Here is a 22,691-nt window from a genome sequence, read left to right as displayed (position 1 = left end):
ACAGTACTCGATTCGCATCCTTTCTGAAAAATAGTTGAAGTTGTTGTTGTGATATTTTCTTCGATTTACTATTGGTACGTACATAATAATACTATGCATGTATCGCAGTCTCCACTTGAGCTGTATAGCTAAGATTTGTATTCTGATGCTATTTAAGATTTACTTACGATAAATAATTTTTTTACTTCCGGTAAACCTTTCGGAGCATAAGGTCATGGTCCAAGGAACTCTCCTGTTTCTAATTTTCTTAGGCTGGGGCAAACGCCACTCGCATTATAACGGGCTCGAGATTTCCCAATATGCTGCAAGGGTTCTGTACAGTATCGAACAATCACTTCACATTTGAGTAGCGCGGCGCGAGTGCAAGATATACGCAAGAAACTCCGGACTAGCACAACAATAAGATGTGGCTCTGAAAATTAGACAATTTCGTGAAACACTGGAGGAAGCTGCTTCAAATCCTACCACTGCACAAACTCCTATTATGTTTAAACAAATTAAGAATATGAGTTCCCGTAAAGTATCGCTATGTAAGGATGTATATACATTTATGCTGATTTTAAGCGAAGGTTACAGACATTGTCTTCCAGAAAATATTACTTGACTGAACCCAGTATAATATTTTATTTGTTTATGAGGAGCGGTAATTATATGTTTTGAATTAGCAATTGAGTCCCTGTTCACATATTACAATAGCACATAAAAACGTTACCAGATTTTAATCGGCATGAACACAAGACGGCAACATTCAAATGGAACAGTTTAGACCATTGGTCAGTAATTATATGCCGAACAAACGAATTGTGTGGTAAAAAAGTGACAGTAAATTTCATCGCGAGAATGAATTACAGCTGCGAGATCTGTCTTGGAGATATTACACTAGATCTCACTAGATTGGGGGGGGGGGGGATAAGCGAAAGGTCGAGAATTGTACAGAATCATAATTAATATTTTTATTTACTTGTTGCCGTTGTCACGCATTTTCATTTCAGTCGATGTTTCACAGTCATTTTTATTACTAAAACCCACAGCGCATTAAAAACGCTAAGTCATGTTGTGATAGAGACGTGTTCAAACACAGCCCTAGCGTTTCGTCCAGAACTGCGCTGGAGGCTTTGTGCCTCCGGTGAGTTTTGCCGACTGGCTGGTCGGACGTCTAAGAGCGACATATGTAGTGTAGGAAAGGGACACGATCGGAGTTACACATGATAAGCGGAGACGATCTTTGTCAAAGACAAACCGTAACTGTCGATTGTCGTTCTGCCAGAGATCAAAAACGGTTTACTGATTCTGCAGAGCTACTGTCCATTTGTCGCTAAGTTTATATGGTGTCTCCTTTCCTGTTGTAATTATCCCTACGTTTATACATTTCGATGGCTTCTCTACATAGCCGTGGGTAATAGTTTAACGTCGTACATAATATTTTAGTTCCAGAAAAATTCGCTTCGTGACTTCCTGGCTGAAGAGCATGCTCTGCTACAGCCGATTTGTCTATTTCCCCTACTCGGAAAATACTTTTGTGTTCCTTTACCCGCGTCTCTCGATCTTTACAATTATAAACTTTCCAACATGTACGCGCTATTTATATATGCCAATGCTAATAGAGAAGCGTGTTTATCTTCACAGACCTTCTCTTTGTTGGTCTAAAAACCGGTCTAATTTCATGTTTCTGTAAAATCTCTCCGATCTGATCTGTTAGATTTTTAGTAAAAGTTCAGAAGATGCCCAACACACTTCTGGACGATACGTTAGGAAAAGGAGGTTTTTCTGGACCACTACCTCATATCGCGAAAGGTTTACCGGCAGCAATATCATTTGGCCATGAAAGCTTTCATTCTATCAACGAATTTTTAGTTCATTCGGTGGGTCGTGATGCCTATTACAGTTGTTGAACTTGTCTTTACGATTTGTGATTTGCTTTATTTACAAGAAATGTTTACCTTTTTGTATGTGATCCATCATAGTAGTTGTAATTTGAACTAAAATTTCCAGATGCAGTAAATTCTCGTAATCAAAACGGTATTTGTAGCTTATGTTTCAAAACATCGACAATGATATGACGCTATACTCGTCATGTAGTTTACGCCTTTTGTCACTTGTTTACTACGTCACTGCGCTAGCCGGTTATTAACATTCCAGATTCCTCTTCATTCCACTTCTAAAGGCAGACGTAGTTTACTCCTTGTTACATTTTTGGAGTGGATGTCACATTTAAAATTTTACAAAGGAAGCAATGTCCAGGTGTTTGTCAGTGGCATTATTTATCGCACTGCTCTCTTCAACAATCTGTTTGTACAATGCTAGCTTGTGAGCCTTACTTTCAATACTATACCGTCAGTCAATTCACGATTCCGCACTTTACTCAGTCTGTTGTTTGACAATAAAAGTTACTGCATTCATCACTGTCATCGTATTCTAATAGGCATTTGACACGACTATAGTTTCTAAATTTTAATCCCTTTTTTTTCTATGCCTTTAGAGTTACACATCACAATAACAATTACTGTATTCTTCGTTATAATGATGTTCTTATGAACAGTGTGCAGTCTCAAACTTGTAATTTTTTAATGATGCTTCTTTTTAATTTTGTTTTCCTTTTATAGATCCCGTACGAGGTGACTACAAATTTTCTGCAAGAGATGTAGATCGAACTAGTGTTCTCTTGGAATGGTCTGTAAGTATACAGCTAACATCTGTTGAATAAACAACAACTTATATCAGTGAAGACAAACTTCTTTACCAAGACCGCTAATAATAACATTTATTCCAGACAACTGGTTTCGGTAATTAAAGTTAAGATCTTCAGATCTCGACAAACAGGTCATTGTAAATAATGGCAGTAAAAGTACTCTTTCTCATGTACTAGTAGATACATGACAGACCAAAAGACATGTATCCGCATGTCAAAATTTGGACAGCTAAATGCATAATTATTCATCACGTATATCTGTCTTATGTCACTCAGAACAGGGTACATCATTGAAGCCAAGTGTACACGTGTGCTGCCACGCACAAAATTCATTCTATCGTTGCCTCCTGCTTACAAAGTTATTTCTGCTGTGCAAAATAAAATTTGTTTTAAACCTCTGAAAAACAAATTTAGTAAGTGTCATCACATTCATGTCAGAAGATCGTTAAATTAATGAATAATGTTAATGCTCAAAACCGAATAAAAAATACAAGGTGTCATTTAAAAAAGTCATACTGCTGTTCATATCTTCGAGAAAAAAAAAAACACAGCTACAACGAAGGCAATCCTGCTGATTGATGTCCCCTGACGGATAAAGAAAATTTGCTTGAAGCATTTTGCAATTTGCATCTGGACAAAAAGTTATTTAGGGTGGTCAAGATAAATGGGACACCCTATATATATATATATATATAATTTTTGTTATATTTACGAATTATCATCATTTTAATTGCTTTGTAGCTTTCAAAGAACACAGTTTCATCCATGATTATCACTTAATACAGATTTATGATGCTTTTCATAGTGTACCAGGTGTAGAAGTATGAAACCGGAATTTCCCTATAGATGGTGCTAGCCGTCAGTGTAGATCCCGTGAGAACGTGTCTGCAATGCCATCTGCTTCGTGTAATGGCTGACGACGAATGTCGAAACACAGTAACCCAAGTTCCACAAGTCGGGGTCTGTGTCAAACCCGTCAAGATGTCGAGTTTTGTGCCTACGAACTACGATCTGCAGACAGCATTTGAAGAAAACTGCTGCAGAATAGCATCGAATGCTTGTCAAAGCTTTCGGCGAACGTGATCTTGGAAAAGCTCAGTGTTCGGAGTGGTTCAAAAAATTCAAAAGTGGTGATCTTGATGAGAGAAGCGACGAGCCCGGGAAACGACCGTGAAAGTTCGAAGACAACGAATTGCAGGGTCTTATTGGATTAAGATGATACTCAAAGAGAAACTCACGGAATAACTGAATGTGACGTAGAAAGCCGTTTCTCTTCGGCTGAAAGCTATGGGGAAAGTGCAGAAAGTGCGAAAATGGGTTCCGCATTAATTGAATGAAAGCAAACAATTCGAAAATCACTTGCGAAATTTTGTTCGGTACATTCAAAATAGTCGTTTCTCCATCGAATAGTGACAGGTGATGAAAAATGGATATATTTTGAGAATCCTAAGCATCGTAAATCATGGGTTAATCCAGGCAAACCGTCAACATCCACTGCAAGACCAAATCGCTTTGGAAAGAAGACAATGCTCTGTGTTTGGTGCTATCAGAAGGCTGTCGTCTGTTATGAAAAGCTAAAACCTCGTGAGACCGTCAACACTGATCGCTACCAACAGCAAATCGATGTTTTAATTCGAGCATTACCTGAAAAACGACCGCAATATGGAAAAAGGCAACACAAAGTCATATTGCTCCATGATGATGCCCCATCACACAACAGCAAAACGAGTCAGCGAAACGATCGAGGCGTTCAGTTGGGAAGTACTAGGGCATGCGGCTTATTCTCTAGACTTGGCTCCGTCCTATTATCATCTATTTGCATCACTGGGGCTGGGAGACTCTCTCACTGAACAACTCAACAAGTCGTATGAAAATGTACGAGAAAGGTTCGCTGACTGGTTCGCTTCAAAAGATGAGCTGTTTATTTGGCATGGCATTCATAGCCTGCCGGACAGGTTGGAGAAATGTATAAATAGCAATGGAGAATCTTTTGAATAAAATATTGTTTATCAGTTTTAATTAGAAGAAATTTAATTACTGCAACCAAGTTCCAGTTTCATACTTCTGCACTTGGCAGTTAGAACATCAGTAATCAATATTTTTATTCCCATATCTCCTGTTTACTTCTGCCTTGATGTCCTTTCCCATTTCTTGATTTTGTGCACGTTATCACTCGTTAGAGACTTTGTGAATGTTTGACTGCATCTGATATCAAGATATTTTAATTTGTGAACAGTATGAACATGAGAAGACATCATTGCTATGTGAAATAGCGGAATTTGAGCTATCAGTTCTCTCTGGAAGTGAGCATCTTAAATATCTCGTAACTGAGAAAAATGGCAGCAAGCGACTATCAAATATTATGCCCGACACGAGCTATCGCGTCCAGCTGATTGGGAAAACTGTGACTGGCAAGAAGACTCTACCTGTAGAGATTACACTTCACACCCTGTCTGCTGGTAAGGAAGACGCCTTTGTGTTTTCCCTGTGCGATTTGTAATACTCTAAGACTAGGTTATGTTGTGTGGAGTGGTGTTACTTATTTAACAAGTTTTGCAATAGAAAGGACGGAAGTATGGCTAAGAAATACAGATATGGTGGAGAGACTGTGAATGGCGAGGAAAGTAATCCCTATACCACAGGCCGAGTGAGCAAGAGATGCACTCATGAAAGACGCTGCTCTGTGTTTAAATTCCAGTCCAGCATTCTGTGTTAATCCACAGAGGGATTTCGTAATTGTTCAGGGCACTCTAGTGTAGGGTAAAAGTATTTTTCTAATCTTTAAGCCATACCAATGACAGTACCACACCTTAAATGAAATTACTAAGTGCTTATGATAGCTCAGAAAAGATGAATGTAATGTAAAAAAAGGATGGCTTAAGTATGATAATTTCCTATCTCTTGACTTAATAACAAGACTTATATGGATGAGTTCACTCAGAATGCAAATTTATGTGTATTGAATGTTGTTTACGATAGTGAAAATTACATAAAGAAAATAATACGAAATCTAACACAGCACTCGTTCTTTTCTATAGAGGAAGTATTTGCCAAACATTATTTCAACTGCAGTCTATTTGACAGTGTTTTTGATTGATGTAAATACTTATTATAGAAAAGAAGGTCTGCTTTCCAGATAAAGTTGTCACTTTCTGAAGTATACCAGCATTATTAATGCGTATACTTTATTCAATTGAACTGCAAATTTGCAACTCATACATTCAAGAATTTAAGCGCAATTCATGTCATGATGAGTAATTTAGAACGATTTTTGTACTGGGGAATCACAGATTAGAAAGAAACAATAAACATCCCTATCGTGTATAAAACAGCCTCAAACGTCTGATTATGTTACAAACGAGTTAATGTGTTAAATATCACAGCTAAGTGTGTAAAACGTTAGGAAAAGTTTGAAATTGAGTTTAAAGTTTATTGGGAATCACTAAGTGCTCTCATTCTTAGGTACTGGATGAAAAATCCAGGGTATTTTCACACCATCATTTACACTGCCCCAAGACAAACACACTGTAAAACTTGTCTTAATTCATTAAATTTTTAACGTGAGACTATACCTGTTAAGTAATGGACTATGACAACATTTTAAATTTTTAAGTTGGGTCAACATTTATGTGAAATACTGAACATTTAATTTTTGTTGCCCCTTGAAGCCATTATGCAGGCAACTTTCAACTGGTGCTATGTTCTAGGATAGTCGCTCACTAATGCAGACAACATACAGGATGGTCCATTGATCGTGACCAGGCCAAATATCTCACGAAATAAGCGTTAAACGAAAAAACTACAAAGAACGAAAGTTGTCTAGCTTGAAGGGGGAAACCAGGAAAACAGATGGTGCTATGGTTGGCCCGCTAGATGGCGCTGCCATAGGTCAAACGGGTATCAACTGCGTTTTTTAAAAGTAGGAACCCCCATTTTTTTACATATTCGTGTAATACGTAAAGAAATATGAATGTTTTAGTTCACTTTTTTTCGCTTTATGATAGATGGCGCTGTAATTGTCACAAACATAAGGCTCACAATTTTAGACGAACAGTTGGTAACATGTAGGTTTTCTAAATTAAAATACAGAACGTTTGAACATTTTATTTCGGTTGTTCCAATGTGATACATGTACCTTTGTGAACTTATCATTTCTGAGAAAGCATGCTGTTACTGCGTGATTACCTGTAAATACCACATTAATGCAATAAATGCTCAAAATGATGTCCATCAACCCCAGTGCATTTGGCAATACGTGTAGTGACATTCCTCTCAACAGCGAGTAGTTCGCCTTCTGTAATGTTCACACATGCATTGACAATGCGCTCACACATGTTGTATATGTTCTAAGTATGTGAGCCTTATAGTCGTTACATAATCATGCAACTATCAAGCAAGAATGTACAAATAACAACACTGTGTCATCTGTTCACTATAACAATGCATTCGTAATTTCTTTTTTAACATTGTTCCCGAGGTTCTGGACTGGATAGCTATTTTCAAAACATTGTTGCACGTTAACAGTTTCTAAGTTTGACAAATTGTACCAGTAGTGCGAAGTGAAAAATTTTATAGCAAAGGCTAAGTTAAAAATCAGATTATCTTTCAATAAATGGTTTTACATGTGAAATGTGGTGCTATCTTTTACCCTTTCTAGTGCGCAGAGTTTCAACTTCAAAGCAATTATCATGTTGTATACTTCGGCAAGGAATGCTAAAATTTTTCTCGTGGTTAACATCTATGTTATTTTTCTCTGTGCCAGCCGGCGCACGTGGCTGCCTGTGGTGCGAGTCATTGTCTGTCTCTTTGTTGGCGCGCGTCGTTATTGGGATTTGGAGATCTAACTTCTACAAATTCACCTTGTCGAGAGGGCCCAGCCCTGTTTGAGTCCCGCCGGTTCCGATGAAACTCAGGTCCGTCGTTATGTCGGTAGTTTCCATAGTTTCTTTTTTTTCGGTCATGTGGTGCAGAATTTCTCCCAGAATCGTAACTGCGCGATGGACCATTGCGTCTGACGTTATTCTGTCTCCCTTCATAATAAATATTTTGGTTCCCATATTGCCTGTTTCTCTGATTGCCTCTGTGATAGTCATTACTATGGAAATGCGATCTTTCTCTATAACTATTATTACTCTGGCAGTGGTTGTCATATGGGTGGTGTCTGTTTTGGTCACGATTTGCGTTGTAAGAATAGCCTTGTCGTGTCCAGTTATTGTTTCAGTCGTCATGGAATTGTGATGGATGTGACCTCTAATGATTGTTTTCCTGTATTCTGGATCCCCGGTTGTCAGTGTCAATTTCCAATTCTTGAAACAGTCCCTGAAAACCTTCAATGTCATCTTTGCAACGTCCTGACAAAATAATATGTCGTAAATGTTCAGGCAATTTTATTAAGCAAATGCGGATGAGTTCTGAGGGGCTGTATGGGTTTGACAGGTACTGATTCTTGTGCAACATGTCTTCAAAATATTTGACGAGACTGAAAAATTCAGATTGTTTAAAGTGTCTCATCATCATGGTGCTATGTTTTACGCGATCTTGAGTAGCTTGAGACCTATTTGCTGGGAGGAAGTCACGATAAAATTCTCCTTCACTGTGACAATCGTGAATGACCGATCGCGTTCTTACAGCTGGTTCATTCTCTAAATAGCCGCACATAAATTCTAATCTGTGCTCTAATGACCAGTTGGGAGGAAAACAAAGAGAGAATTGATGAAGCCACGCTTGTGGATGAATGTGGTTGCCAGAATTCTTAAATGTTTCGAATTTACGTGTAGTAATAAACAGCTTATAGTCAAAATCATCATGTCGACGAGTCGCATGACGGTCATTGTTACGTCGTTTCGGCGGTTCTATCTCAAAATTCGGTGTACCTTGCCAATTTCTTTCATAATTTCCGAAGTGCCCTGTGTCATTAGTTTGCGGCTGTTCCTTTTTTTTAAGTCCCTCTCCCCATATTTGAGCGCGAGTGTCCTCTGAAATATGTAATTCTTGTATTACCTGTGTCAACTGATCTAGTACTTCCCGGATTTCTCTTTGGCGTTGCGTATTAATTTGATTCTGATTTTGTTTGAATTTCCTAATTTGTTCGCATTCTTCTGTGTCATTAAAGACTACCGGTTTTGTGTAATTCAGATTATCATCTACCTTCGTAGATGAATTATTTAGCTGATCCGAAAGTTCGACTACTTTCTCTGATAGTGAACTAATTTCCTCCATGTGTCTTTCTGAGCCAATTTTCAGAGTATCTACTGTGACCTTTAAGTTTTCCTGAGTTTTTGCATGTAGCGCAACCGAATCAGTAGAGGCAACTGAGTCAATTTTAGCCCGCAAGGTCTCATGATTTTCATGAACAATAGTTTGCAGTTCTTTTATAGCACCTTCGTGATTCTGTAATGCATTTTCATTCCGCGAAAAAATAGGTTGAAAATGCTCACAAATTTGTGTTTTTACGGCATTACAGACTTTTTGACATTTCGATTCGATGTTATGTAACTCAGTAGTTATATCTTCACGTGTTTGTTCAAGTGTGGTGTCTAACTTTTGAATATTTCGTTCCATTGTGTCTAACTTTTGAAGATTTTGTTCTATTGTGTCTAACTTTCGAAGATTTTGTTCCATTGTGTCTAAGTTTTGCAGCTTTTGCTGTGTTTGTCTCTGATTTTGTTCCATCGGGTCTAACTTTTGAAGCTTTTGTCCCATTTGTTGTATTAATTGTAATAACAATGCACTGGTGTCTGAAACATGTTCCTCAGTGCTTTTCGGCAGCGAATTTACACCGGCAACATTCACATTTTGACAAGAAGAAAATGTGTCTTGACTTATTTGAGAAAACGGTGAGGACCCAAAACCTGAATCTACAGTACTTGCGAGGTTGTGTCCTGTCATTTCGAATTCCTGAGGCGAGCTGTTGCCGACCGATCGATCGATAATGCTTCCCTGTTCGCTAATTGTTTCACTGTCTACACCCTTATTTGCAGCCTGCTCAATTTCCCTATGCACAACTACCAAATTACTACTTTGAACATTAGTTAATTCATTACACAGTGGCGCTAACACACTGCTTTCGTCTTCACTGTCATTTCTCAGTTTACTTTGGAGCCTAGTATTACGTTTTTCACACGCCATTATTGTCATAATATTTCACACGATAACACAGAGAAGCATAATATGAAGAACAAAATAAGAAAACACATTAACGTAGCATTGAAAATCGTATCTCGTTAGTTGCAAACGCAGCTGCGAAATACTTGGTACAAATATACAGGCATGCCACAACTGTTTTACTGTACAACAATGAAAAACTACAACTACAAAGGAAATTCTCTCTATAATTACGCGCTAGCAATAAACAATAGCTACACTAATTACACAAACTACAAGAAAAAAATCAGAAGATTCCAGTGAGGTATCCTCGGCTAAGGGTCGACATATTAAACGTTCCCTTACAAAAATTTATGAATTACTGTGCTGATAAACCTCTTACATTATTTGATTTTCAAAAAGCTGAGCAGAACTGAACATACTCAGACATTTCGCTCTTTACCTATTGTGATCAACACTAAACTGGTACACAATATTTTTAGCGTAACGCAATCTGACTTTCAATAATCCCTACAAAAGAATGGCCCTGACCAACATTAACCTATACGTTTCACAAATCACTTACCTCACAAAAATGTTCGTTACTCGAACTACTGCAATACAGCGAGCGCGACTACTGCCAGCTAAATAAAAGATTCTAACTACTGAAGCCACTAACTTCTGATAGGCATAGTTAGCAAAAGAAAGATTTTGATAGAGAACAAGCAATGTATTTACCTTAATAGTGTCCAAAAGTCATAATATATATAGCAGTTCATGGCATCCAGTCTTACAAATTTACTGTCTCTGATGGACACACGTCCAGATCATCCGCTCTCAAAACTCCACCATTTCTCTCCCCACATCCACCACTGCTGGCGGCTCACTTCCAACTGCGCAACGCTACGTGCTGTTAACAGCCAACTGCCCAACACTACAATACCAAATTCCAACCATGCAAACCAGCCACAGACTGCACACAGCACAGTCAGTGATTTTCATATAGAGCGCTATGTGGCGTTACCAACATAAAAACCTAAACAGCCTACTTACAAGGGGTATTTATCACAGGTCTACCTGAAACTACTGAAATGAGAGAAGGTCTTGACTACAAGTTTGTCCTGTATTGTCATTTAAAAGAGTACAAAGTCCACCAAAACACACAATTCTTCGCAAAAAATAACTATCTGCCTATTGTTAGGATTATCACATCCACGTACATATCACACCCATTTAATAGTAGCCACCATAATAAGTACAAATTTCTCTACCTGTTACGACTTTTAAAGAGTCAATCAGCGTTAAGAAATCAAAATATCCACGGGTGTGCTGCCGGTCTATAGTGTCCAACGGGCACAATATTTCGGCGATCATACATGTCGCCATCATCAGGTGAACTGACGGACTGAGCTCCTGTGAACGTGCCGGCACGGAGATCCTTACGCTATGGCTGCTCAGAGGGAACTGGGTTCGGTCGCGGCGGCGGCCGATTTAAATACCCTCCGCCCGCGACGCGCTCCCTCCGCCGTCCGCGCCCCGCGCCACGGTCGCGCGGTGGAACAGATTACGACGGCGTCTGAGATGACGTCGGTGTGATGGCTCTGTCCGCCGTGGTTGTCACAACTATGCGTTTGCTCGATTTACTCTTGATTAACCCAATCGCTGGTTCCCAAGCCTTGCTAAGATTATAGCCACAGTTACGGTTTATGAGGTCGTCATTGGTGCGAATTTCGATGGCCTCTCTAACAACGCTGTTCCAGTTTCTCGACGTCTGTACCAGAATCCTCGTGCGGTCATACTCCATGGCGTGATTTTCCGACTTGCTCTGATACATCAGTCGAGTGTGCCTCTGGTGTTCACGGCATCGATCCTCGACGGTACGCATCGTCTGACCAATATACGACTTGCCACATCGACACGGAATCTGGTACACGCTGGCCTTCTTCAAACCGAGGTCATCTTTGGCGCTCCCCACCAGTGCACGAGTTTTATTTGGAGGACAAAAGACAGTTCCGACCTGGTGTTTCTTCAGAATGCGGGCGATTTTCCCCGAGAGTGCGCCTGTGTATGGAATAAATGCAGTGCCTACCTCCTCCGTCGTGACTTCATCCATCTCAACAGGTTGTGCTGCAGTGGTTGGGCGGAGAGCACGTTGAATCTGCCACTCTGAGTACCCATTTTTTCGAAATACAGTTCTCAGGTGTTCCAATTCCTGGGGTAGACTCTCTGCGTCAGAGATAGTGCGCGCCCTATGTATTAGAGTTTTAAGTACCCCATTCCTCTGTGAAGGGTGGTGGCAGCTGTCTGCGTGCAAATACAGATCAGCGTGCGTTGTCTTCCGATACACCCCATGATCTAGGGTGCCGTCAGGCCTTCTCTTGACCGTCAAGGAAAGGTAATTTACCCTCCGTTTCAGTCTCCATAGTGAATTTGATGCTGGGGTGTATGGAGTTTAGATGTGTAAGGAAGTCAAGGAGTTTATCCATACCATGTGGTCAGATGACGAACGTGTCGTCCACGTAACGGGAAAAGCAAGTAGGTTTCCATACGTATGACGACAGGGCTTCCTCCTCGAAGTTCTCCATGTACAAATTCGCTACCACTGGTGAGAGTGGGCTACCCATGGCGACTCCCTCCGTTTGTTCGTAGTATTCTCCATTAAAAAGAAAATACGTGGAAGTCAAGACATGCCTAAAAAGTTCAGTGGTCTTGTCGTCAAACTTCTGACTAATCAATTCTAGTGACTCTCGAAGGGGTACCTGTAGTGTTGGCAGAAGAGCCAACACTGTTTTTCTAGAGGAGGCCGAAATGCACGCGTTTAATTACACGCTGACTGGCGTGAGGTCTGGAACAGTTAAAGGAATTAATAGTAGCAAATAAAGTAAGTAGTTGATATAATACTTAACTTTAATCCACAATTGTAGAACATCGCTCTTGATGATACATGCTTCACATAATAAATATCAATTGAATACGGCGACTTGCTAGGTCGTAGCAAATGTAGCTGAAGGCTATGCTAACTATCGTCTCGGCAAATGAGAGCGTAGTTGTCAGTGAACCTTTGCTATGAACGTCGGCTGTACAACTGGGGCGAGTGCCAGTACGTCTCTCTAGACCTGTTGTGTGGTGGCGCTCGGTCTGCTATCACTGACAGTGGCGACACGCGGGTCCGACGTATACTACAAGACCGCGGCCGATGTAAAGGCTACCACCTAGCAAGTGTGGTGTCTGGCGGTGACAGCACAGTACCCTCGTAAACAAGGAAACGACGTCAAAACTCACCATGATATCTGACTCATCCAACCTGAAGCTATCAAGGCGTTTAACAAAATCCACGGAATTACGGACAGTGTTGTTAGAGAGGCCATCGAAATTCGCACCAATGACGACCTCATAAACCGTGAGTGTGGCCATAATCTTAGCAAGGCTTGGGAACCAGCAAGTGGGTCAATCAAGAGTAAATCGAACAAACGCATAGTTGTGACAACCACGGCGGACAGAGCCATCACACCGACGTCATCTCAGACGCCGTCGCAATCTGTTCCACCGCGCGACCGTGGCGCGGGGCGCGGACGGCGGAGGGAGCGCGCCGCGGGCGGAGGGTATTTAAATCGGCCGTCGCCGCGACCGAACCCAGTTCCCTCTGAGCAGCCATAGCGTACGGATCTCCGTGCCGGTACGTTCACAGGAGCTCAGTCCGTCAGTTCACCTGATGATGGCGACATGTATGATCGCCGAAATATTGTGCCCGTTGGACACTATAGACCGGCAGCACACCCGTGGATATTTTGATTATCAAATACGCCGGGAGAAACTCAAGAATCACAGCGTTAAGAAAGTTCAACGGTGTGTATCATTTCCAATATAGACTTTCAATAATGCACAGTTCACCAATATCTGAAGCTGAGAATTACGGTTACATACCACGCCAAGTGGAATTTTTAAGCACATCGGAAGAAAGTCGCAAAAATCCCTAGTCTTCTGCAGAAGCTTTTTTGCCACCCGATAACCATCATTTTATGAACCACACTTCTTGTTAACGGCGATTTCCCGAAAAGTGAATAAACTGGGAAAAGTCTCATGTACAGGGTGAACATTAATAAAACCGACAAACTGGAAGGACGGATCCCTGATTGGTAATGGGGGAAAAAAGGTCCTATGAACATGTGTCCGGGAACGCGTCGTTGCTACGGTAGCTGGCGCTGACGAATGACAGTTCCACTGACCACGTGCCATGTCTTCCTGGTACCTGTATGTTGCAGGCTGTGTGACTGCAGCGTGGTCTGGTATTCATGCCGGGAACAAGCACAAATTGTGATTCTATAGGGCAAAGCAGATGGGAATCGTAGAGAGGGAGCTATGCCAAAATAGTAACCCTCACAGAAACCGACTGTAACATTTGAAGCCCTTTTTGGGCGTTTGTTTGATCACGGGTCCTTTGAGACAGATGAACGTGGAGGACTGTGCGTACAACGGATTTGGAGGACCGGCTTCTACAGGCTATTGACACGAACCCTACTTCAATCTCCTGGCTAGTGTCCCACCAACACAGTGTAAGCCGAAGTACAGTTGCTTACAGTGGCTTACAAAACACTCGTTCGACCTATACTTGAGTATTGCTCATCAGTGTGGGATCCGTACCAGGTCAGGTTGACAGAGGAAATAGAGAAGATCCAAAGAAGAGGGGCGCGTTTCGTCACAGGGTTATTTGGTAAGCGTGATAGCGTTACGGAGATGCAGACTCTGCAAGCTTTACGGAGATGCAGACTCTGCAAGAGAGGCGCTCTGCATCGCGGTGTAGCTTCCTGTCCAGGTTTCGAGAGGGTGCGTTTCTGCATGAGGTATCGAATATATTGCTTCCCCCTACTTATACCTCCCTAGGAGATCACGAATACAAAATTAGAGATTCGAGCGCGCACGGAGGCTTCCCGGCAGTCGTTCTTCCCGCAAACCATACACGATTGGAACAGGAAAGGGAGGTAATGACAGTGCCACGTAAAGCGCTCTCCGCCACACACCGTTGGGTGGCTTGCGGAGTATAAATGTAGACAGTTATGTGTACCCTGCATGACAACGGCTACTGTCCCTGTCACCTGCAACGAGTGCAAGGATTATCAGAGGCGGATTTCCCTCTACGGGAATGATTTTATCGATATTTCTCGCACAAGATTATCTGAGTTATGGGATTTCTGGCATCGGTCGTCTTTCCCGACGAAGCAACCTGTACCAGAACTGCCATCATCAATCTGCATAATCGTCGACTTTGGACTAGAGACAGTCCTCGGGGAACGGTTGAGCCACCCCATCAGCATCGGTTCAGCAGCAACGTGCGGGTGGGGATTCTTGGCGACCACATTCTGGGACCGGTTATTATTCCAGAACGCCTCGACGGAGGAACGTAACAGGACTTACTGCGGAATACTCTGCCTAGGCTGTTTGAGGGCGTGCCTTAGGCAATGCGATAGGTTATGTGGGTTTTGCACGACGGAGCACAGACCCACTTCTGCATTACAGTTTGTCGACACCTCAAGAACATTTTCTTCGGACATTGGGTAGGACACAGTGGCCCCGTAGCATGGCCTGCTAGGTCTGCTGACGTAAACATTTTACGTCTAGGGGCATCTGAAAAGCATTGTGTGTGCTGAATCAGTTCCTGATGTGCTGACCCTTCAGCACTGTGTCCACCGCGACGCCTCTAACACTATTAGGAGAGAGGTTGGAACGTGCGAAAGAGTGCAGCAGTCCATGATGCGACCTGCGATCGCGTGCATTGCATCCTATGGACGACACTTCAAACATCTCTCGTGGCACGGATGCGGTGCAGCTCTGCATTGTGTTCGACGACGATTTGTTGCCGTAGCACGCACACCGTCCATTTCCAGACACATGTTCACAGGACACTTTTTCCTCCATTTCCAATTAGGAACTCATACCTGCGTTTGTCGTTTCTATTAATGACCACTCTGTTCATTTGTCTTAACGCCACAAGTAAAGATTTTGGTTCTACGAACTACTTGGCATAAACACATCATACAGTGTATGTTATTCCCTGCTCGATTTCACGACAAGATTCACGCGCTCATTCATCACAAATCACAGTAAATTTCAAGGTTCAAATGTGACATACCATCACTCACTCTGACAGCGTGACATATCAAAATAATGATGTGGACACATTACTTTTTGAAAGTTCGAAACATTACATAACTTACACTCTTCAACAAAATACTGCTTAATTAACTATTTGTTGACTAAGTACGCATTTTAAAAAATAAGTATCGTAGTGTCTGAATGTTGACTGTAATGGGAAGTTGTAAATTTTATTTTTTAGACAATTTTAAATTTCTCCCAAATTATTTCAAGTACGAAACTGAGAATGCTACAACAATAGTCGGGAAGACTATAAAATATCATATACAGGGTGATTAAAAAGGCAGTATAAATTTGAAAACTTAATAAACCACGGAATAATGTAGACATGGAGGTAAAAATTGGCACACATGCTTGGAATGACATGGGGTTGCATTAGAACAAAAAAAAAAAACAAAGTTCACAAAATGTCGGACAGAAGGCGCTGGACAGCCAAACTGCTACTGTGATGGGTGAGAGGTACGCAGATATGTTACAGAATCGCATCATTCCCAGCCTGGCTGATAAAAACCTGCTGGAACGTACGATGTTTATGCAGGATGGCGCTCCACCCTATATTGCTAGACTCGTGAAAGATCTCTAGCGCGCGTCGTTTGGTGATGACCGTGTGCTCAGCCGCCACTTCTGTCATGCTTGGCCTCCCAGGTCCCCAGTCCCCAGTCTGTGAGATTATTGGCTTTGGGGTTACCTGAAGTCGCAAGTGTATCGTGATAGATCGCCATCTCTAGGGATGCCGAAAGACAACATCCGACGCCAATGCCTCACCATAACTCCGGACATGCTTTACAGTGCTGTTCATAACATTATTCCTCGACTACAGCTATTGCTGAGGAATGATGGTGGACGTATTGAGTATTTCCTGTAAAGAACATCATCTTTGCTTTGTCTTACTTTGCTATGGTATAATTGCTATTCTGATCAGATGAAGCGCCATCTGTCGGACATTTTTTGAACGTTTGTATTTTTTGGTTCTAATAAAACCACATGCAATTCCAAGCATATGCGTCAATTTCTACCTCTCTATCTACATTACTCCGTGGTTTATTCAGTTTTCAAATTTATACTGACTTTTTGATCACCTGGTAGATCGGAGTATGGGAAATGAGTATTATTTTACAGATTGGTGTGTAATTTTCCCACACGTGGAAGCATGTGAACACGACAGCTTGGAAAGAGGAAGGCAGCGTAGAAAAGACATAAGGCCCGCTTTTGAGTGCTCTGTAGGGAGCCCAGGCTACTGAGGAGACCTCTCCCCCTGTCCTAAGTGCCAATGCAAATACCCACACAATTCACTTCCTGCTTTTCTTAAATGTTTGTCGCAAAACTGAAGAACTATGTAAACGGCAGACCAAACTGAACGTCTCAAACTACAAAAATGATACATAAAGTATACATCTACATCTACATCTACATGGATACTCTGCAAATCACATTTAAGTGCCTGGCAGAGGGTTCATCGAACCATCTTCACAATTCTCTACTATCTCGTATAGCGCGCGGAAAGAATGAACACCTATATCTTTCCGTACGAGCTCTGATTTCCTTATTTTATCGTGGTGATCGTTCCGCCCTATGTAGATCGGTGTCAACAAAATATTTTCGCATTGGGAGGGGAAAATTGGGGCTTGGAGTTTCGTGACAAGATTCCATCTTTTAATGATTTCCAGCCCAAATCCTGTATGATTTCTGTGACACTCTCTCTCATATTTCGCGATAATACAAAACGTGCTGCCTTTCTTTGAACTTTTTAGATGTACTCCGTAAGTCTTACCTGGTAAGGATCCCACACCGCGCAGTAGTATTCTAAAAGAGGACGGAGAGGGGTAGTATAGGCAGTCTCCTTAGTACGTCACATTTTCTAAGTGTCCTGCCAATAAAACGCAGCCTTTGGTTAGCCTTCCCCACAACATTTTTTATGTGTTCTTTCCTATTTAAGTTGTTCGTAATTGTAATACCTAAGTCTTTAGTTGAATTTACGGCTTCTGGATTAGACTGATGTATCGTGTCATGTGGATGACATCACACTTTTCGTTATTTAGGGTCAACTGCCACTTTTCGCACCATTCAGACATTTTTTTCTAAATCGTCTTGCAGTTTGTTTTAATCTTCTGATGACTTTATTAGTCGATAAACGACAGTGTAACCTACAAACAACCGAAGACGGCTGCTCAGATTGTCTCCCAAATCGTTTATGTAGATAAGGAACAGCAAAGAGACTATAACACTACCTTGGAGAACGCCCAAGATCACTTCTGTTTCACTCGATGACTTTCCGTCAATTACTACGAACTGTGACCTCTGACAGGAAATCGCAAATCCAGTCACATAACTGAGACGATATTCCATAAGCACGCAATTTTACTACGAGCCGCTTGTGTGGTAGAGTGTCAGAAGCCTCCCGGAAATCCAGTAATACGGAATCGATCTGAAATCCCTTGTCAATAGCACTCAGCACTTCATGTGAATAAAGAGCTAGTTGTGTTTCACATGAACGATGTTTTCTAAACCCATGTTGACTGTGTGTCAATAGAACGTATTCTTCGAGGTAATTCATAATGTTCTAACACAATATATGTTCTAAAATCCTGCTGCATATCGACGTTAACGATATGGGCCTGTAATTTAGTGGATTACTCCTACTACCTTTCGTGAATATTGGTGTGACCTGTGCAACTTTCCAGTCTTTCGGTGCGGATCTTTCGTCGAGCGAACGGTTGTATATGATTGTTAAGTATGGAGCTAATGCATCTGCATACTCCGAAGGGAACCTAATTGGTACACAGTCTGGACCAGAAAACTTGCTTTTATTAAGTGATTCTTTTATTAAGTTTCGAATCAATATCCATATTCCCATACCTTACAGCTCTACGAACTAGACAAGCCACATACTTAAAAAAAAATTTCCAAATACCAATATTTTACAAATTCATACTCTTCTTGAAAACTGTTAAATCTGTTTACGAAAACAAGTTTTACTGAAACAAAACTTACTTCCTAACAACAAACTTTTGCATAGGTGAGTTCAAACCATCACTTTTAAACTGAATTTCCCACATAAAGTTTGGATGACATTTAGTCCATTATTACTTAACGTTGTTTCTCTTTTCTGAAATTCCCTGGGACCTGAAATACGGATTTATTTGCTCTTCGTCCAGTGTCGGTTTTTTCGCCCTTCCAAAATATTTCACAATCTTTCGAATTTGATCTGTATCAGTTGAAATAATTTTGTTATGCCATCTAATGGGTAACTGGCCACCGAAATCCATTATCCTCTGCTCTGGTTACTATTTATTACTTACATAAAACAAATACGTTGCCCACTAAAGCAAAAAATTAATTACATTTTATCCACTGTTGACTGAACTTCTGTCCAGTGTACAAACTATTTTGTCTGCCAATGCCCTTGCCACAGTGGTAACGCCGGTTGCCGTCAGATCACTGAAGTTAAGCGCTGTCGGGCTGGGTTAGCACTTGGATGGGTGACCTCCCCGTCTGTCGAGCGCTGTTTGCAAGCAGGGTACACTCAGCACTTGTGAGGCAAACTGAAGAGCTACTTGACTGAGAAGTGGCGCCTCCAGTTTCCGAAACTGACATACGGCCGGGAGAGCGGTGTGCTGACCACATGCCCCTCCATATCCCCATCTAGTGACGCCTATGGGCTCAGGATGACACGGCGGCCGGTCGGTACCGTTGGGCCTTCATGGCCAGTATGGGAGCAGTTTCGTTTTCTATTTACTTTTGTCTGCCAAAATACTCATTGGGAAACCATTCTTAAACTATTTCTAAGTATCACATTGTTCAGTAGCAGTATTTTCCCAAGTTCCTGCTTCCCCTAAAATTTTAAGTAATAAAACCTATCTTTTCTATCAATAAATAATGTAGCAACGAAAACAACCAATTTTTGACAGTGTAACGCAACTGGATAGCTAAAAAAATCTACTTACCACGCGACAGCAGAACACACACACCTAAAAGAAGGTCATAATTAGGCAAGCTTTCGGAGCCAGTGGCTCCTTCTTCAGGCAGAAAGGTTGAAAGGGAAAGAAGATGGGTCTCAAAATAATTCCAAAAAATTTTTCGAATAACACTACCAGCAGGATAAAATTTAAAAAAAACTTTCTAATTGTTATATAAGCGACTTCAGATGACTCAGTTGCAAAATTACATTCACCATCATCAGTGATTATCCAGCTGTTCTTCTCTATGTCAGCCAATCTACAATCATGCTCATACAAACTACCCTCTACATTATTAACTGCATGAGACAGCTGATGTAGGATAGCTTCTATTTCATTGCGTCATACACACACACATTCTTTTCAAACTGTACTTATTTACCTTTTCGTAGCGATTCCACTATAGTAACCTTTTTCATTACTTTTACACATCATCATTTAATGAATGTGACCGTCATTTTCTTTCTAGAGCTATTCAGTTCGTTCCCTCTCTTAATTAGATTTTTACGTCCTCTGCGGACCTCTCACATTTGGTATCAACATGAAAAATCCTTTCCTCAGATTTCTTACCAAACACATCTAAATATATCCCTAAATTTGCTTTAACTTAGACTCCTGGAATTCAATATGTCCATTAACTTCATATTTGAAACTACTGAGTCACTAGGTAAACAACTTATATAACTGTACCGCTGATGATTTTTCTGACTGCTGTTACTGGATTGTTGCTTAGTTTCGTGACTGATATTACCAGACTGTTGATCAATCTTGTTGTTCTGTCCTCTAGCCAAATTACTTATTTTACTATATTGTTCATTTATTGTGATTATTAGTTTCAAAAACATTTCCTGAGCACTCTCAGGTTTATATTCCTCATGTGTCGAACTGTATGGCATCTTTATGGTCTTGGAACAGAGTCGTGAGGCTTCTCCCAGTTTTTCCTGTATGCTAAGAGGGGCAACTTTAGAAACTGAGCTATACAAGATCTATAAGATCTATAACATCACCTATGCTACAGGACTTCCCCCATTGCGTCCAACTCTGGGATGCTATTCCAATTCAGGAGAGCCCTGGCAATAGTGATTATGTAAGGGGGAAAAGAAACAAGATATGAAGTTGGTGTTGGGTAGGGCAAACCATCTGAGTAATTCGTGCAGCAATGTTGACCACAGTGTTGTGGTGGTCTAAAGACCCGGGTTCACGTCCTGACAGTCGCAAAAAATTCAATTCATTTCTCCTGCTTCCACCATTATCGTAGATAAAGATGAGACTTTAATGTATCGGGGAAAATTTAATTATAAGATCTGTAAGACATAATTAAAAGTGGCATCAAAGACAAATCACAAAATATATGCGATTTTGGTGAAGTTCAGGACAAAGAACATCTTCTACAATGTTGTAACCGTTCGACATATGTAACCCTTGATGGACTGCGTCTTGGCAATAATGATGCATTTAACATGGCCAATACTAGGCTGAAAAACTGCGAAAGTAATTTTCCAGTCTCTAAAAAGTAAAAGGTACATGTGCCAGTGTGTAAATATCTATTCACATTTTTTTTTAAATGTAGCCTACACAGATAAGATTGCTACAAAATGTGTCTCAGACACATTTAGTGACAACCAGTGCCATTCTACTGATCAGGCGTGCACAAACACAAACAAGTGCAAATCAGAATCGTTCTATGCTGGCTAAAATGATCACCTTTGACAGTGACCTGCTAAATTTACACACCTTGTCTGACGTGTAGGGAAAATATGATCTACGGAATTTGTTCCTTTCAGCTCTCAAAATCAAGAATGGAATGTGTATGTGCTACTGAAACATACCTGAACTGCTTTGATGTCAATGATGAGATTCTACAGTTATGATTTTGGACACATAAACCACAAAAACTAATGAAAGACTATATTTCATCAAGTTTTCAAGTAGACCTGAAAATTAATTGGTGTAATACTATGTAACCAAAAATTTGAGAAGAAAATTTTAAAAATTAAATCCGTCGTATAGTCATTTGATGACATTTACCTACAGAATTTGAAAATAATCACTCAAACTGCAGAAAAAAGCCACACCCTTAAATTGACCTGGTGTGGTTCAGGCAAATACTGTTTTAAGAAATGATACTGTGATATGTCTGAAATGAAAAATTTATAGTCAATTTGTGTAACCAATTTTGAGCTAAGACAGTGAAGCAAATACATTGAATTCAAAACGATTAAGGAAACTTAGTACACCACAGCAGCAATTGCCCTGTTTGTTGGATGTTAGTAGAAGAGTGAAGAAAATAAGCAAGTGAATAAGAAAACTTACTGAAGGAGTAGATAGGATTGTGATGGTTGTGCATATAATTTGAAATGGAGCTGAACATGACACATAGTAGCTAAATGAGTACTAAACAGATCAACGAAGGTCTTTGCTGGATTCCAAGAAACAAGAGAGTAGAGAAAATATCCTAATGGAAGAAGGATAGATAAGAGAAAACACACAGGTCCAGCAAGCACGCATATGAGTATAAACTCTATTTCTTGGAGAAGTCTTGGGGAGGCCCCTATCCGTCATTGGACACGAAATGCCTAAGATGATGATAATGATGAAGTCAGTCCTGAGTTGCATCATAAAACAGGAAAAAAGGGACCAAACAAGTATGTTTTGAACTAATTCTGTAAATCAATAACAATGTGGAAAGATGTGCAGACTTGTAGAATTGAGAGTAGGTGACAAAAATATTGTATTATTGTAGCAATGAAATATAGGTCACTGATATTAGAAGAGTTGCCTGCGATTTCAGTTCGTATTATATTACAGCTACT

General features: G+C 40.7%; 1 protein-coding gene across 1 annotated transcript in view; it reads left to right on the top strand.

Moving 5' to 3' along the window:
* LOC126212940 (uncharacterized) overlaps positions 1-22,691 on the top strand; it is a 483,964-nt gene that overhangs the window by 328,719 nt on the left and 132,554 nt on the right. Inside the window, exons 16-17 of the mRNA XM_049940457.1 lie at positions 2,604-2,674; positions 4,926-5,148. Coding sequence (XP_049796414.1) covers positions 2,604-2,674; positions 4,926-5,148 — 294 coding nt within the window. The remainder of the gene's footprint in view (positions 1-2,603; positions 2,675-4,925; positions 5,149-22,691) is intronic.

The sequence above is a fragment of the Schistocerca nitens genome, chromosome 11 (genome assembly GCF_023898315.1).
Source record: "Schistocerca nitens isolate TAMUIC-IGC-003100 chromosome 11, iqSchNite1.1, whole genome shotgun sequence".
NCBI lineage: Eukaryota > Metazoa > Arthropoda > Insecta > Orthoptera > Acrididae > Schistocerca > Schistocerca nitens.
This window is presented reverse-complemented; position numbering and strand designations above follow the sequence as displayed.